The sequence below is a fragment of the Barbatula barbatula genome (genome assembly GCF_947034865.1).
Source record: "Barbatula barbatula genome assembly, contig: scaffold_193, whole genome shotgun sequence".
Lineage (NCBI taxonomy): Eukaryota > Metazoa > Chordata > Actinopteri > Cypriniformes > Nemacheilidae > Barbatula > Barbatula barbatula.
The window spans coordinates 941-19,062 of record NW_027636884.1 but is presented as its reverse complement, the minus strand read 5'-3'; the positions used below and the strand labels follow the sequence as shown (position 1 = coordinate 19,062).

The window sequence follows — 18,122 nt, the reverse complement described above, 5'->3', positions numbered from 1 at the left end:
CACACACACACACACACAGTCACGGTCATTTGTGGTGTTTTACACTCTTGACAGTGATGAGAGTTTATTATGATATCAGGATGTTATTATTTTATTAAACGCTTCAGATTATAGAGTTTTGAAAGAGAATGCTCTTAGTTTAGTTTAGTTTGCTGTAAATTGGACGCTCTGCTGATGTTGTGTAGATGAAGGAAAGTCAATCCTGATGAACTCATCTTCAGATCTGCAGTATGTACCAGACATTATGAAAGCTGAAAGCTGTTTTGTGAACAGGTGATCTTACCTGACCTGGCCGTGTTGAGGATCGCCGTGTATGATGACAATAACAAACTGATCGGTCAGCGGATTCTGCCGCTCGATGGTCTTCAGGCGGGTTACAGACACATTTCACTGCGAAATGAAGGAAACAAACCTCTTTCACTTCCCACGGTTTTCTGCAACATCGTCCTGAAGACTTACGTACCCGAAGGCTTCGGTGGTGAGTGAGCTCACACTTAACGCCTCTGTCGCATCATTCCTTCTGTCGACGTCTCATCATATAACCTGAAACTGAAAGCGCCTGGTTTATTTAACATGAAAGGTTTGGAGAACACTTTGACTCTTTTATCACAAAGAGTTCATAGAAACACTTTCTCTCATGATATAATGAGTGATTGAATATATACATTTAATAGATGAGTTGACTGAAAGCACACGGTGACACTGAAATTCTCCCATGATGCTCCTGCGTTATCCTTCATTGAGATGTTTTGTCTTGTGTTCTTCAGCAATCGTAGACGCTCTTTCTGATCCAAAGAAGTTCCTCACTATTGCAGAGAAGCGTGCCGATCAGATGCGAGCTCTCGGCATCGATATGGTGCGTTTATGTTTCCACATGTCCAGTGTTTGGAGCGTGGATGTTTGTGTTCATGTGAGTCTGGTGTGGTTTCCGGTGTAGAACGATATAGCAGACGTGCCCAACGAAAGCCTCAAGACAGATAAGAAAGTCAAGACCAACGTTACACCTCAGACGAGTTCAGAGATGAACGCTGCACAGAACAACATCACAGAGAGCAAACGCGGTGAGACGCACAATCCTTTCATCTGATGTCATCAGCATCATCCAATCAAACTCTTCTTCTGTATGGTTTGTACAGCGTTCGTAAACTGAAAATGTTTCTTGTGTTTTTCCAGATCATTCTGCTGTAAATCAGGTGAACATTGAAGATTTGAAACAGATGAAGGTAAAACTCTCACACTGGATTATTTTGCATGGGAAACTGCGTGAAGCCAGATAATCAGCACCAAACTAAACTGAGAAGATCCCATTGAAATGTCATTTGTTGTTTTAAATGAGGGGTGTAGCTCTTTGATAATGTACCCGTTCAGGGAAGATCTGCTCTTTTATTAATATACCAAACAACAAGAATGTTTGTGAATCTCTCTGTAGAGCTTCATTAAACTGGTGAAGAAGCAACAGAAGGAGCTCAACACGTTAAAGAAACGACAGACTAAGGTGAACGTCTCTTCATTTCTTTTCCAAACGCCTGTGATTCTTCTCCACAGATGATGATTTTCTTCTTCTGTTTTTTAGGAACACAACGCCGTGCGGAAATCTCACTGTACTCACGTGGATAAACTGGTGGCTCAACATGACAAAGAGAAGTTTACTCTGGAGAGACTTCTGGAGAAAGCCATCAAAAAGAGAGGGTACTGTCATCTCGTCTCAGTTTGAAACACATCATGACATTATTTACTGTATGTCTTCAGATGGGTGACAAATCTAAGAAAACATAAACGAATAAAAGTGTGAGGGGGGAAAAGTGCAGAATTTTAGTTTTTTATGAAATGAAGAAAGATATGGTGTGTGTGTATACAGTACAGTAACCAAAACAAAAAAACACATTTATTTTATTTACAAAATACCTAAAACTAGTTGATAAATACCTAAAACCTTATTTTTTGATGCAGATTTGTTTGTGAGGACTGACCGCTGTGTTAAAGGTCAGGGCATCTTTTTCCCCTTTTTATTTTAGAGAAAACAACTGCACCGAGTTAAAGAAAGAAACAGCGATGAAGGTGGAGTTGCTTACCACAGGCCATAAAGAAAAGGTTTGATTGGTTTCTTTTGAATGTCTGTATTCAATGTTGAAGTTGTGGAGACGTTTGAAGGGTAAGAATCACTGACTGCCCGACACAGATCTGGGCGAACTGACGTGTTTCTGCCCATCTGCAGGTTAAAGACATAGTAGCCCAGCAAACTAAAGAGTGGTCCGAGATGATCAATGGTCACAGTACAGAGGAACAGGAAATGAAGGACGCTCATGTGACCCAGCAGTGTGAGCTCTTGAAGAAGCTGCTGGCCAGCGTTCACGAGCAACAGACGCTACAGCTCAAACTCATTCACGACAGGTAACATTCATATATTCTCTTCATCTGGACCTCTATTATCATCTTTATTGTGCTTTTGCTTTTCATTATCATTAGAGATACACGGCAGCCCATAATAAACACACATGAATGTTGCATGAGTCTCTTTAACTGTGTGCATGTAGTTTCTGTATTAGTTATGCAGAAAACTCCTTCTCAAGCGGGATCTCCATGTGAAAGAACCCTCGATTATTCGATTGTGCCGTTTTCCGTATCCTCACGATTCTCTGGTGTTTCTGTAAACGGCTGGAAAGATGATTCTGGAAAAATCTGTTTGTGTGATTAAATAACAGGCAGAGCAAAGAGATGAAGGCGAACCAGGCGAAGACGTCCATGGAGAACATCAAAGCCTTCAGTCAGGACAAGAGCATTAAAAACAAAGCGGAGCGCGAGAGGTGCTCAAACTCTTCACGGTTTCAAACATCATCACCCGCTGTGTCATCATCATTTGACAAACCTCTTTTCTGCTCTCTCGCAGGAGGGTTCGAGAGTTGAACAGCAGTAATACCAAAAAATTTCTGGAAGAAAGAAGAAGGGTTTGTTGTTGTTGATGAACTAACATGGTTTATTTTAGCATAAGCTTTCATTCAAACTTACTTGAGTGAACAAAACTAACCCATAGATCAAAGTAACACTTCACGTCTCTCGTCTGTGGGCTGTTGTGTAGTTGGCTATGAAACAGGCGAAAGAATTGGAGCAACAACAGAAGACACAGAGAGACCAGCTGGAGAAACTGGAGAAATTCAATGAGCAGGTTTGACATCTCACACTTGACCTCATGAACCCGCTGATGTCATCGCTCGCATCGTTTCATGGCTTTCTTTTCTGTTTATCTTTTGGCCGTTGTTACTCGTGTTTTCATTTAAATATCATTTGCCTTTTCTTTGAACAGCTTTTGAAATCCCATCATGCCACGTGTCAGACTGAAGGTAGGCTTCATATCAAAACACAATCACTCACTCGTAACTCACTCAGCTCGACTGAAGTGATGGCAAACGTGTGGCTGAATTATAAAGCGTGCAGCATCAGTGCTTCTGTTGTCGCAATGCATTCTGGGGTCGTCTCTGTGAAGGATGCAATCAGGACTGCCTATGTGGGAGCTGATTGAGGTTCATGACATAGTTATTACCCACAATTCTTCGCTGTATGTACATGATGTGCTCATGATGAATTTGATGTTGGGGGACACACTTCTGCGTTTTTGAGTAAATTACATGACTCTTGTACAGGAATGCAGATGTGATGATGAAGTGTTGAATGATCCTCGGTGATGTTGATCGTGTTTGTGTTCAGGCCAAAGACATGCAGAAGATGCTGAAGCTGGAGGAGGAGATGGACCGCAGACCAGCCACAGTGGTGTAAACCCTCCGAGCGTCAACTGACACCCTCACAGATCTGCTGTTCCCTTTCACCTCTGCAGTCCTGTAACTCCGCCCCCTTCACCCTACCTCAGCTCAAACTCCACCCACTCCCCCCCCCCCGCTTCTGCAGCTGTGTCCAGCCAATCGCCACCTTCCAGGTCGGACCGTAGCTCCACCCACTCCCTCCGCGTCCCACGGCACCGTTCTTCAGCACAAGGCGTGAGGACACACACACACGACACGCACATGCGCGTTCATCATCATCGCTGAGCTAGAAACCGTAGCAGCGAACGGACCAATCCGATAAAGAGAAGATTTAGTTTGTATTGTGTGAATGAAGCTTTATAAATGTGATAGGATGTCTGAGGATCTTTGAATATGTAGCAGAGCCTTACAGTAGCGTCTCTCTCTCTCTCTCTCTCTCTGTACAGTAAGAATGTAAAGCGTCTCACACACACACACACACACTGTACGGACACACACCCGTGCTCATTTTATCATGGCATCATTTATGTTTTTTAGATACACGACACATAGGCAGTTTTATTCTGCATTGGTTTGTTTTTAGAGGTTTTAAGATGCCATGGGTTGTGTACTGGACCTGTTTGAAGACTGCTCGGCTCCTGACAGTCCAAAGTGTACGGCCAGTTTCAGGTCAAATCCTAATATATGAGACTGAACTAAACGTTCATCTTTGACACTGAATGCTATTGTCCTTTAGTTTGTGGTGTTTGGGCCTGTGTGCGGCCGAGGGTTTGAGGGATGAATGTAAACTGGTTCTAATGGTTTTTTTTTCATGTTCATGTTATAAAGTGTTTGCTGGTGTCCCACATATCTCCTGTGAAAGCAAAGTGCTTTGACATTTTTAAAACACCATCGCTAACAAATGTGCCACTATATGTCGGGTAGGATGTTTAAATTATTTTACAAGCTGATATAATGCCAAAATAAGGGGTTATTTCTATAAAGATACATATATAAATATATATATATATATATTATGAAATAGAGTGAGTAGTTTTAGACTATATTTTGTTTCTTAGATGCTTTTTGCACTAGCTGAATGTTTTGTGTTGCTCTGATCTTCTGAATCTGTTTCCAGAGCTCTCGTAGCTTCAATGTGGACCGCTGTGAGTGCTTTTGTATTTCTATTGTATTTGTCAAACTTCTAGTATTCTGAATACTCAACAAAACACAACCTGTTGTTATCCTGCTACTTTAATACTGTTTTATAGTATGTGTACCAATAAACTCTCCCAGGTGTTCAATGAAACCTTGACCGTGTGTTGAAGAACCGTCATCGTTGATGGCATAAATGTGCTTGAGAAGAAAGCGTTTGTGTGTGTGTGTGTTGAATCGTTGATAGTCTTGTGTTGTTTTGTCAGTGATGGGACTCAATAATCACATGCAGTAATTGGCAAATATATTCACATCATTGAATCTCTGAAAGCCGGATTATAATCATCCTGTCCACTTCACAACAACACATTCTGCTAATGATATTCTGGTTGTCGTGGCAACTCCAAATCTTCACAGCGTATAAAACACCAAGAGATGTGTTTGGGAGAAAGGTTTGCGTTGAACGTCAGCATGATGAACCTCTCGGACACAAGCAGCTCCAACACCAGATTCCTTCTGGACGCCATCTCCAAAGATAAGATCCACCTCACCAGATTTATTTTAGATGCACTGGATGGTGAAATCATCGACTCAAAGACGGAAGGGACGCAGACGCCGCTCATCTCTGCTGTGTTTCTCCAGGACGAGCAGGCGAGGAGCAGGTTTATGAATCTTCTGTTGCAGAGGGGTGCGAGCGTCAACTGTCCAGACGAGAGCAGCCGTACGCCGCTGAGTTACGCCTGCGAGATGGGATGTCTGGACGCCGTGAAGATCCTGGTGAAAAACAACGCCGATCCCGAGATGGCAGACAGCTGGGGGAACACAGCTCTCATGTACGCCGTCGCCGCCGGACGTTCGTCGGTTGTGGAGTTTCTGGTGCGAGCGTTCAAAAGACTGGGTCTGCAGATCCACCGGCAAAACAAAGTCGGCAATTCTGCTGTGGCGGTGGCCAAATATCTGGGACACGCCGAATGTTTACGGGCTCTTGTGAGTAACTCCAAAAGGTTTCACGATGACGTCATGTGTGAACAACTATCCACCGTGAACATCAGTGAAGATGAAGAAAAGTTCTTTGAGCACTCAAGAGAAATGTCTTCTGAACGTGACCTTCAGCTTCTGGTGGGTTCACGGAACAGAATCCGGTCGATGGACTCTATTGAGGAATATGAGAAGGAAAGTGATGTTTCATCATCATCATCATCATCATCATCATCACAAAGCTTCGGGTTCCCTGGTGTTTTAACCCCAAAACCTCCTGAGAAACTCTCCCCAAAACACCCAAGACATGACGCACGAGTGTCGCTGCTGCCGCCCTTGTTCAGAAACTCAGTGATCTACTCACCCAGACCCTCAAGATGCTGTGTGTCTCCATCGGGTCCTCTTAGCATTCTCTTGACTCCTATTGCAAAAAGAGAGGAGCGAGATCGCGTCGAGAAACCTCTCGACTTCCCCATCAGACGCTTTAACGACACTTATTATCAGAAGAGATGCAGTTTACCCACCAGCGTCCTCGCGCCACCGGCCACGGAGCGTCTGACGTCTTTACGCAGAAGCAGAACTGTGATGAAAAGCCCCGCAGAACCTGTTGAGCCCACGGCTGCTGCTCGCGGCACGTTAACTTCACTCGGTTCTAAACTCTTGAGGAGATTTACTTTTCCAGAATTGAAGAAGATCGTTAAAGAGCCTCACGCGACACGAGCCGAAGCTCCGGAACCCGACGGCCGGAGCATCCCGAGATCCGAGACTTTTCCCCTCGCGAAGAATCATCCTCAGGTCGGGAACAAACCGAGTGTTGACAGCATCAGTGCTGTGACGTGTGAGTTTGATCTCCACTTTAAATCCACTTCCGACTTCTGATCGCGTGACGCAGGACGGGAGGAGAGAGCGCGAGCTGCTGTCTGATGCGCGCGCGCACACGTACACCTACAGTGAGTGCTGCTGCTGCTGCTGCTGCAATAAATACATCTAAACCATAGATAATGATATTATAGTTATATATGCTCAAATCTAATGAATGATAATAGTTTATGGGATTTGTCGTTTACTCGAGTTGTGTTGACGGAGATGAGAATGCGCCACATTGAGCTGCTGCTGTGACACAGACTGTTTTAAATGTCATATATCGCTGCAGTGTCTGTTAAATGCGCTTCTGTCACTTTATTATTATTATTATTATAGATTATTATTAATGATATCAACAGATACAGACATTGAGCGCGTGGGTTGTGTCGCTTTAGTGGGGAGGGGGGGGGGTGTTCACGCATTACAGTCGCAGCTGCACGAGCGGCATTGCGGGATCAGACTGTCCGATGAACTTCACGAGCAGAGCGATGCAGCTGCAGCTCTTCACCTTCTGCACGCGAGAGATGCTGCGCGCCGAGCAGTAAGTCACGCGCACCTGCGTCTGCTGGAGAAGTGAACTGTTCCACGCGTGGATTTCCTTCCGCTCGTGTTTGTGCAGCTCGTGATTCGTGATGGAGTGGGACGCTGCGGTTCTCATTTGTGTTCTCTGTAAGTTGTGCTGAATCTGCGCTTTTACTCCTCGTGACTTCACTGCACTTGTACAAAAGTATAAACGCGATGAATGTAAAGGTGAAGTGTGTTATTAATAAAGTTGATGTGGTTCGTCTGCAGGCGCTCTGTCACGAGTCTCCGCCGAAGCTGAAGTAGAGAATCTGTCGGGACTCTCACCGGATCCCGATCGGGATATTTTCGTAGTTCGGGAAAACGGGAGCACGTGCCTGATGGCGGAGTTTGCGGTGAAATTTCTCATCCCGTATGACGTGCTCGCGCTCAACGGAATCGATGTAAGAGCACAAAACTCGTCGTGTTTCTGTTGTTATTCTCACAGAATTGTGTTTTTTATTAAAATGACATCGCTTTACATTCTGATAGTGTTTTATATTGATCATGAAACAGCTTTTATGACGTTTAGCTTTTCTTTTAGTTTTACTCTAATAACTTTAACTGAACTGATCATTCAATTATTTGTTCAAGTGTTTCTAATTTAAGTATGAAATTGTGTGTGTGTGTGTGTGTGTGTGGGTGTGTGTGTGCGTGCGTGCGTGTGTGTGTGTGTGTGTGTAGTTAATAACGGAGCAGACAACTGCGTCTATCCCGCGCGGCGCTGAGATTGCGGGGAAATGCGGCGCGCGTGAGTCTGAGCTGCACATCTCGTGGATTAATAGCGCGTTCACGTTCCGCATCTTTTTCTCGAAGGTGAGCGCAGTTTGATTCACGCACATCATGTTGTGCATTAATCGCATTTACACACACACACACCGTAAAGCCTGAAAAGTATTGCGTGAGGATATTTAACACATCTGCTACAGATGTCGCTCAGTTAAACACAAAGATCATTTTTATTTGTTTTCATTTAAGTTGAATTTAAGAGTGTGTGTGTTTTGTAGGAGAATCGCAGGATGGGCAGTGATAGTAAAGCAGAAGACACTGAAGTGTGGAACATTAATAAGGTTCAGCTGGTTTATGACACATCAGAGATGACACACTTTATAAACGCTTATAACCGTGAGTAGGAATCACAAATGTAAAAGTTGTTACTGTCACTTTCATTTGATTTTCAAGTGAGATGAATGTAATAAATAATAATAACAATAAAACACTTCATTTCTGTCCAGTAACTTATGTTTTAAAATATTCATAATCAATCCATCTTTATATGTTTTTAATCACATTTAATCATTCACAAGACACAAAAGCTTATTGTTCTTTCTGCTGCAGTGCTGCATCATCATCATCATCATCATCATGCAGAATCTGCAGAATTGATCAGTTTCTTCATCAGTTTTAATGCTTTTCCAGCGTTTATTTTTGTGATCTTTTTCACGTAATATTTTTTATTCATCTTTTGTATTTAAACAGACTATAATCACTTTGCACAACGGTGTCGTGTTGCAGAAAAACATCGAGCAAAATCTTTGAGAAATGGCCATTTGTATAATAAGAGGTGGAAATGATGAATGCAGTTATTGTGTGGATTGTGATGTGTGTTTGTGTCCAGCGGGGAAACACACGGCCAGCTCACACCGTCTGTCAGCGCTCGTGACTCCGGCCGGCCGTTCATATGTGTGTACGGCTCAACAAACACTTACGTTAATCTCCACGGACCATCAGAAGGGAATCACAGTCGCGCTTTACGACATCCAGATTCAGGCCTTCGACATCCAGAGCGACTTCATATTCAGTGAACGTAAGAAAATGAACGAGACACTAATGTGAAAACCTCGAGACCGTTTCACCCTGACAGCCAAAGACGTCATGCGTCCTGCTATAGTCGTCGCGTGAGATGTGAGAATGAGTTCATGTGAGATCTCATCTTATTTATTTATTTTTTATTTTATTTATTCATTTGGCAGACGCTTTTATCCAAAGCGACTTAAAAGTAGTTTTATACAGTGTCACATTACTGCAGAGCAATCAGGGGTAAGGTGTCTTGCTCTTCAGTCATGACCTGCTGGCACTGAGATTAGAACCAGCAACCTTCTGATCACAAGCCCAACGCTCTAACCATTATACACTTCTATTTCATTTTTATGATCAAATTATCTCCCGTTATTGCTCAATAGCAGATACAAATCCTGTGAATCATCAATCTGTTTTCATAATAGACCCAGTGTGTGTTTAAAATGCAGAGATGGATTTGATTTGGGGACGCATGTATAAATACGTCTTTGTGCATCACAGTAATAAGGGGGGGGGTACTAAATGGAAAATAAACTGAAACAGTCTTCCCGTTATGTAAATCATGATTTATTAGTTTGACTTCAGGGTGAAACATTCATGAATCTGTTTATACTTCCATTGCATTATACAGTTGTTTCTGAGTATGTGCGACCCCTGGGATGGAACCCATGACCTGGGCATTTCTAGCGCCGCTATGAGTCACGGGAATGCTCAACAGACATTCAGTGTACAAGATCATCAGTGACGTCAGATTTTGAATTTCTGTTCATTTATGTATTCTTTAATCACAGAACAGTCATTCTTGAGCTTTGTTTTGTGCCGTGTGCTTTTGTCTCTCACTGTATGTACAGTGTATATATTCATAAGATAAACGGATGTCAGCGGAGCGTGTTGTTTATCTGCGGCATGTGAACTGTTGTTTGTCTTCTCCTGCAGCGTATAAATGCATGACAGACCAGCGCGAGCAGCTGGAACAAATGCTGCCTCTGGTGTTGGGTCTCCTCCTCGGTCTCATCATCGTCATCACCATCTCCGTTTACCATTTCCACCTGAAACTGACCGCACAACAGCAACCGCAGCTGCCGCGAGACCGCTCGCTCTACAAGAACATGTGAACGTCACCACGCAGACGTCACGCTCCCTTTACGTTTATAAGCGGCTCGTAGTGTTATTGCACCTCAAAAGATGTTGAATCACCGTCATACTGTAATTCTGTTGTGGATGTCAATGTATAAAAATAGAGCTATTGAGATTGCTTGACAAATGACATAAAGTACAATTGAAATATTTCAGATTTACACGATATAAGAGAAAAACGAATCATAGCCTACTGAAGAATTTCTTTAAAAGAAATGAGCTTGATGTGTGAAAAGAGTGTATAAAGTTTTCCTTCGATCCTTATGTTTTAAATCATTGTTGATGTGTCTTTCTAAAATAACTCAAAGCTCTCTTCAGATGATGAGGTCCGAGTCTGATCTTTACTCTTCCTCGCGGTTCAGCCGTTTATCTGAATGCTGGTGAGAATAGAATATGACGAGTAGATGAATGAAAGATCAATACAAGGCACCTGGACAACAACATCTCCTCACTGCATTAAAACAAATGAGCTTCAGATCAATCCTGAGATCTGTGTGTGAAACTGCTTTATGAGTAAATAAACACAAACGTCAATTGCGTGAGTCATTTCTTCCTTTCCTCATCACATCCTAACCCACGCAGTCTTACTATAGTCTTCTTCACAATCCTCCGCTCGCTGTGGTCTCAAGGAAATCTGGGAGAAGGATTTCGAGGTTTAGCACTCCATGAGATTCTGTGGAACAGTATTTTATTGCTCAAATCCTTTACATCTTCTGTGAATAAAGTTCTTCACAGAATGAATGCACAGAATTTCCAAAGAGAACGTAAATCTCATTCTGGATAATAAAGCCCTCGATAGTTCTCGAAACCCTTGACGATTCTGAGATTGAATTGTATGACGAACACTAAACTGCTGTTATTGACAAAAGACTTTAACAAGTCCCTGTCCTCATATCTCATAGGTTCAAAGGAACTATTTATGAAGAGTTTGGTTCCAAAGGAGACGAGAAATCTGCTTTTAAAAATGTTCAAAAATCCTGTTTTAAAGGTGTTTTGCTTATTATATTATTAATTGGAATGCACAATAAAAACATGATCTCATTTTGGAACCTAACTTGTCATATCATCATCACTGCTACACTTGGACAACAAAGGTGTCTCGATCAGATGTTTTTTCTATAAAGCTGAAGTTTCCGATCTCCGCCTTTAAACGATGTGTATTTAATGTCATTTACCCACACTTTATCGATTGTTTTATAAATGAGGCCCCTGGACTTTATTCATTTACTCTTTGCTTTGATCGCATTCCAAGACGACAAAATCTATTTGAAAACACAACACATGATATTTAACATATTTGTGTTTTTTTATTGAAAGCTTTTAGTGAGAAGTCATGCAATAGCTCTGTACAAACGCAACGTGAGCTCTGTACAACCTACAGGTTATTATGTGAGAAATACACTTTCATATTTACAGATCACAGTGAGCACTGAGACACAGGTGAGACGTCACAGAGACAGTCAGCCGCTTACACTCGTATCAACAGGAAAACACACTGGGATCCATTATGGAGTCAAAAATGTAAATATTGCTCAAGGTTTCATGAAAATACAATGTTAAGACGTTTTTATGAGAAATGTCTTGTTTTGCTATTGCATCTCTGGGATCATATAGAGCCAACGGAGCTCTCCGTACAGCTTTCCAAAGATGAGCACAAATGAGAGAAATAAAAACACGTCTGACACGACCTTCAGTGCGCTAACATTAACATCTGCAAATGTAGAATAAATAAATAAATTCCCACATATTTCTGCAACAGATGACTATATCAAAAAAAGAAAAAGAAATATAAACAGTAAGAAAGACTTTTTATTGAATTCTTTTTTGCAGAAACCTTCAGATTCTATGTAATACTGTCCAGTTCACCATGTTTACATCACAACAAAAATACTGTGCTTTATCAAAACTGTACAAGTAAAACTTACAATTGCTCTAAAATACATCTTCTTGTTGTTAGCGTGAGGGCAAAACTAAGACGTTTGTGTAGTAATGTGATGTATTGAGCAGCTGTCCTACAGTATTAGTCTACACCAGAGTCTGTCTGTACAGTAGTTCACATCTATTAAAGTCACGAGGCGGTTACGTGTGTTTATGTGACTTCAGTGGAGTCTGTAATGTCTCATGAGGGGAACGATACAGGACGGGGGTCCCGACAGCTTTAGGAAGGAGTGCTGCAGGAGGTCTTGAGCCGAAGCGCGCTGAGACGGCTCTCTCACCAACATCAGGTCCAGAAACGCTTGAAGAACAGACGACACCTGTCACAAACAAACCCAGAGCACCGACATTAGTGTGTGATGTTCATTCATTCATTCATTTTCTACCGCTTTAGTGTGTGATGTGATATATTTAACTCACAAAAACCAAATGGATCTGTCACTGAAAAATAAAACTGAATGTAATGTTACATTGCACCATAAAACAAAAGAAAGATTAATTCCTGAATATTGATTTTAAACACAAGCGTCTGCCGCTGACCTTATGTGGCTCTTTGAGTCGAGGAGGAAGGTTGTCTCGTATGCGTCTCATGGCCTGCAGTGGAGGTTCATTGAAGTACGGCGGTTCTCCATCAACCATCTCGATCACCATGATGCCCAGAGACCAGATGTCCACCTGCCACAACACAACATCAGAGTACATGAATAAAACAACACAAACATCAAGTTCATGTAGACGGTTATATGCGTGTCTTTAGCTGCATGTGTGATCTGATAGAAAAACAATATGATATTTAACATTTTTATTGAGGTCATGTTCACAGTTTTTGAGTAAGATGATGATGAATCTATCATATATTAACTGCTGGAAATCCTTGACAGAGTGAAACCGTCATCAAACACTGCATTCTGCATTCATTCAAACACACGTTACAGAAGAGTATATATATATATGACATGAATAATAAAAGATCTGTATCCATTCTAAAGGTCTTGTCAAGAGATGTTGTTTATGTGATTTTGAACCTCAGTGCCGTATGGTAATCTGGAGATGACCTCAGGTGCCATCCAGTACGGCGTCCCCACCAGAGACTTTCTCTTAGGAACATCTTTAGACACTTGAGCGCAGAAGCCAAAATCTGAGAGTTTGATCTGATGAAGAACAACAGCGGCAGTCAGACGGCAAACAAAACAATCAACACACACACACGCACACACACACACCATTCGTTATTAGACTGATGATTTTTCTCATTTATCTGCAATAATAATCATCATCAACATGTACAGACAGACGTTCTGGAGCACTTCTCTGTGCTTCACTGGACAGAATAATGACAATCTCTGCTCGCAAATGTTTCTCAGTGCAGAGAGTAAAAGACTCTCACCCGTCCGTCACTGGTCAGGAGGATTGAATCGCTCTTGATGTCTCTGTGTATCACACCCTGTGTGTGCAGATATGACAGAGCTCTCAACACAGACACACACACCGTAGCGATCTGCTCCTCATTCATCCTGAAACAAAACCATCACATCATCTCAGTGTGTATCAGAGGCTTCATTTATAAAACCATCCACCGTATCAGATTTGATCATAAAGTGTGTGTACGCAAAAATCAGGGTTCATATTTATAAAATTGACGTAAAGGATAATGTACAGAGAGCCGGTTGTTATGTCAGAATAATCCACTTCAGTGTGATCAGGATGTGAAGCGGAGGGTCTTGTGTCTCACTGAAGGGGATTATTTCATGATAACAGACGGCTGCTTGAACATTTTCCCTCTTATTACACGACTACTGGACACATGAGGAATGAATGCAGAACTTCTGTGCGGAAAAGACGTTTACTTTTGGTTTTAAAGTGAGAAATGACGTTCAAACGTCACAAACAGGCAATTTGGTTTGTCAATATAATGTCATATATGTTATTAAAAGACATATTTATATTTAATGTTTGTGTAATATTAAACTGCCCCTCTCTAAATGATGTGCAGCATCTGGGTTACAGGGTGTTATTAGATATGAGTGAATGTCGCAACTGGCCAATCAGAATCAAGCTTTCAAATGAGCCGTGAAATAAAAGTGTTTAGAGGCATATCAGGGTCTGAGCAGACGCACTCCTGCTTGTCCTAGTGCTGCAGGGTGCACACACACACACACACACACACAGACACACACACCAAAAAACACAACACAATTCACTAGTGAATATCAATCATGATGTGTGTGTGTGTGTGTGTGTGTGTTCCAGCGATCCGCCTCCTGTGAGTGTAATGAAGAGTTTGGAGGTGTCTTTGTCTGCCTGAACGCTGTTATTACACTCCCACCGCACAACACACAACCAATGACTGTAATTACACACACACACAGGCCGTTATTAAAAACAACAAAGTTTCTACTGCACAACTGTAAGAGATCTGCTGACTTCATCATCTTCTGTGTGTTTGTTGTTACCTGGTGTGAGTGACGATATCAGTCAAAGCTCCGCCCTCTAGAAACTCCATCACCACCCAGAGTTCATCACCGACCAGATAACTGTTATACATGTCCACCACATTCTCATGATGATAGTCTCGCATGATAACCACCTGCAAACACACGTGTGTCATGAGTGCATGATGAACAACACACACACACACACACTCAGATCGTACCTCATTGAAGAGAAGTTCTCGTCGCTGCTGTTTCCTCAGGTCCATCTTTTTAACCGCCACCTGTTTGCCACTGTGCTTCTCAGTGGCGATGCACACGATGCCCGTGGAGCCCTCTCCGATCTTCAGGAAGTTGTCCAGGTACTCCCGCGGGTCGCCCGGGTTCACCACCAACTGCAGCGCCGCCCGGAACTGCTCATGGGACACCCGGGAGGGCGGCTGCTCTGAAGCCGAGCCCCAGCTGGGCGGAGGATACGCCCCGGGGGGAATATAAGGGGACGAGGGCTGAGAGTGAGCGCCCTGCGGAGTGTAGGGTGGGCTGGGCTGTGATGGTGGGTGGTGATAGGGTGAAGGTTTGTAGTGGAAGGGCGGCGGGTACTGGAAACCGGGCGGGTAAGCGGGCTTGCCGTGGCTCTGAGGTAGTTTGAAGGGGCCGCGTGGATACATCTCCACCCCGGGTGCCTGCGGACTCCCGTCACGAGACGCTCTGTCGTACTCACCCTGCTTAACACCAAACGAGAGTAAATGGATCAATTTAAAACAGAACATTGACAGCGCAATCCTGTGAGTCACGTGAACACAACTGATACGACACAATAATGATCACACATGTGAGCCGAGGTGTGTACAATGCACCAAAAAAGCAGTGAGAGAAAATGGAGAAGTCACATGCGGTCGGTAGAATGAATGACTCTCAGTCGGCGCGCCCACAAGCACAGAAAGAAGACACGACACGCCGCGCAGGTTCTTATTATGAGAAACTGAGAGCAAGCGTGTGTCATGCGGAGAACTGGACGTGTAATTACGACAGCGGACGCGTTTCATCAATCATCCCGCCACAGAGGAGTTCCCCCCGCACACACACACACGCGCCCGGCTGATCCATGTCCCTTAAACACACATTCATCTGAATTTGGCAGCGTAATCAACAACACAAGTGGAGTGTGAAATTGAATTCTGTGCCAGCGGTTTTTATGCAAGCGCTGCAGAAAAGGAAAGTAGCACAACATCAGCTCATCAGAGCCCGTCGTCCCCGAGCTGTCCACCACACTCCTGAAGCTCAAAGTGACCCACACCAGGACGTGAAAGCGTCAGTGAGCCGAGACTCATGGGATTGATGCTGCTGCACCTCAGAATAAAACCCTTTCAGGAGCACAAGACTGTGTTACATTCATTTGAACGAACTGGATTGTGTTGATTTGTGATCGTGTTGTTTCTATGTTCATGATGTGCTGAAGCTCCATTAATTGATTCCTGAAGTCGTCTCATGAGTGATCTGACGTCTCCGGCGGACCGGCTCTGTTCACGCTCCAGCAGATTAACAACTGACACCAGATCTATCACACAACCCAGATAACACAGAGAGAGAGAGAGAGAGAGAGAGCTGCAGGGGTGGAGACACGGCATTCAATCTTTTTACAGCTGTAATTATCTCTGTGAAATACTGCCTTTGTATTATTGAGAAGCTCTGATGTGAAAAATGAGCATTAATATCCAGTCAATAAGAAATAAAAACACAACAACACATCACATTTGGTGTTTAGTTGTGTTTCTGTTGTGAGAATACAAATGAACAGACACAAAGATCTTGTGAACAGACCACAAACGCAAGAAATATTCATTGTGTCAGTCAGTTATATTACTGAACTCATGCTTTCTGTCAAATCAAACAGCACACACACACAATATGAGTGAAACACAACAGAAGATATTTTGAGAAATGTACCAACATACAGTGGAAGTCAATTATCATCATTCTTCTAAATATCTTCTCTTGTGTTCTGAAGAAGAGAGAAACTCATCCAGGTGAGGAGGAATAAATGATGACTTCATGGCTTATTAATTTTGGGTGAACTGTACCTCAGCGTGTGTGTATTACAAACAACATCACTTTTACCTGCACTAATGTATTTCACCATTATTTCTCTTCACGTCCTTGTCTATGTTCATTAGAGCACGACATCATCACATCACGAGGTGCGAGACTCAGAAACGAGGTGAGTTTTACCTTTCCTATGATGAGAGAGGAGGTGTTTTCTGAGAGTCTGGGGTAGGTGTAGGAGCTGTAGGGCCCCTGCGCGCCACTTTTAAACACACCCATCCCGTACGGCAGACTGGGCTCCTGCAGGCCAGAACCCGACCTGGAGCGCTGCCGAATGGCCGGCTGGGGACTCGTCTGACTGACGTACGATGACTTGGGCCTCTTGTCGTAATCGTCTCTGTGAGGCGCTCCGTATCCCCAGTCTCCTTCGGGATAATTCACCTGCTCGCTGCGGAGGGACACCCGGGACGGCGTTCCCAGAGCCTGCTCCCTGTAATCCTGACTGGATCCACCCAGAGACGCTCGGTAGTACTCCCGTCTGCTCTCCAGGTAGGCGTGGTAGTCCGGAGGCATCTTGGCATAGTCGGAAGACTTCTGCGGCATGGCGTCGGGGTAGAAGGGACTCCGGATGGGATGACCATTGTGTTTGAGCGAGAAACGGTAGTGCCGTGCCACCGCCCACTCCCCGTCGTGGACGCCTCTGTCGCGGTGCGGCTCCAGTGAGAAGTCCTTGCTGCTGTCCAGATCACAGGAGTAACGGCCGTAGTGAGGGGTGAAGCCGTTCTCCTCCGGACCGCCCGCGTTCACCGCTGAAGCCGACAGCAGTTTGGTGGTGCCGGCCTGATGGACCCCGGGCGGACTTTCTTTCCTCAGAGAGTTGGAGCGAGTCACAGAAATGTTGTCAAACTCCTCCAGCAGACCGTTGATGGAGGCGTCTTTGGGCGGCCGGCTGCCACGGACGATAGTCTACAAGAGAAGATGAGATGAAACAATCACATACTACTTATTTCTATGAACTAAAGATGAACACCGTCCAGACACACACACACACACACGCACAGTCTCCATGCTGAGCTCACATATAACATACAGTCAATAAAACACCATTTACTTATAGGATATGTCTGAATATAGCTGTTCTTTAAAAGAAAAACCCTGTGAAGCAGTGGGATACAGAGTTTTTTTATATTGCATTATATTACGTTGTTAGTTGTTAGGCAGGACGTGAAGCGGAGTCATTCTAACCCCTTAAGCTTTTATAAAATACACTTGTAATCCACGGCTTATTGTTTTTATTAAACGGTTATTACATATGCGCAGCTCGGCCAAGAAACACACACGAAACAGTGGCACGCTGATACTTAGACTATTTTACACATCAGTTATTATAGAATGCGGATCAACCAATCAGAATCAAGGACAGACTTGACTTTGAGCATGCAAACATTTTTTGGACGTTGGTACGAAAATTAGAGTACGCGATTCC

General features: G+C 43.5%; 3 protein-coding genes across 4 annotated transcripts; 2 read left to right on the top strand and 1 right to left on the bottom strand.

Moving 5' to 3' along the window:
* Positions 1–273: 273 nt before the first annotated feature.
* Positions 274–3,921, top strand: LOC306890963 (1-phosphatidylinositol 4,5-bisphosphate phosphodiesterase beta-4-like; the record flags this gene model as incomplete). Its single annotated transcript, XM_079488391.1, has 13 exons — positions 274–478; positions 768–856; positions 938–1,061; positions 1,174–1,223; positions 1,430–1,495; positions 1,574–1,689; positions 2,016–2,091; positions 2,216–2,391; positions 2,703–2,804; positions 2,888–2,945; positions 3,077–3,163; positions 3,302–3,338; positions 3,703–3,921. Coding segments are annotated over 13 exons (1,275 nt in total), but the record flags the coding sequence as incomplete, so codon positions are not given.
* Positions 3,922–6,752: 2,831 nt separating this feature from the next.
* On the top strand, positions 6,753–10,790 carry lamp5 (lysosomal associated membrane protein family member 5). 2 transcript variants are annotated; one of them, XM_079488390.1, is made up of 7 exons: positions 7,150–7,400; positions 7,524–7,696; positions 7,977–8,108; positions 8,300–8,417; positions 8,631–8,736; positions 8,911–9,099; positions 10,029–10,767. In XM_079488390.1, exons 1-6 carry the CDS (start codon positions 7,364–7,366, stop codon positions 9,095–9,097), a joined length of 753 nt encoding a protein of 250 aa, XP_079344516.1. In that variant the 5' UTR covers positions 7,150–7,363; the 3' UTR covers positions 9,098–9,099; positions 10,029–10,767. The 2 variants fall into 2 exon arrangements, with proteins under 2 accessions (XP_079344515.1, XP_079344516.1); XM_079488389.1 differs by lacking the exon at positions 8,631–8,736 and having other exon boundaries at positions 6,753–7,400; positions 10,029–10,790.
* A 723-nt stretch (positions 10,791–11,513) lies between these two features.
* On the bottom strand, positions 11,514–17,704 carry pak5 (p21 protein (Cdc42/Rac)-activated kinase 5; the record flags this gene model as incomplete). Its single annotated transcript, XM_079488388.1, has 8 exons — positions 11,514–12,484; positions 12,705–12,839; positions 13,190–13,315; positions 13,552–13,678; positions 14,618–14,751; positions 14,818–15,315; positions 16,823–17,602; positions 17,696–17,704. The coding sequence occupies 8 exons, from the start codon at positions 17,702–17,704 to the stop codon at positions 12,329–12,331; spliced, it is 1,965 nt and encodes a 654-aa protein (XP_079344514.1). The 3' UTR covers positions 11,514–12,328.
* Between the last annotated feature and the right edge of the window lie 418 nt (positions 17,705–18,122).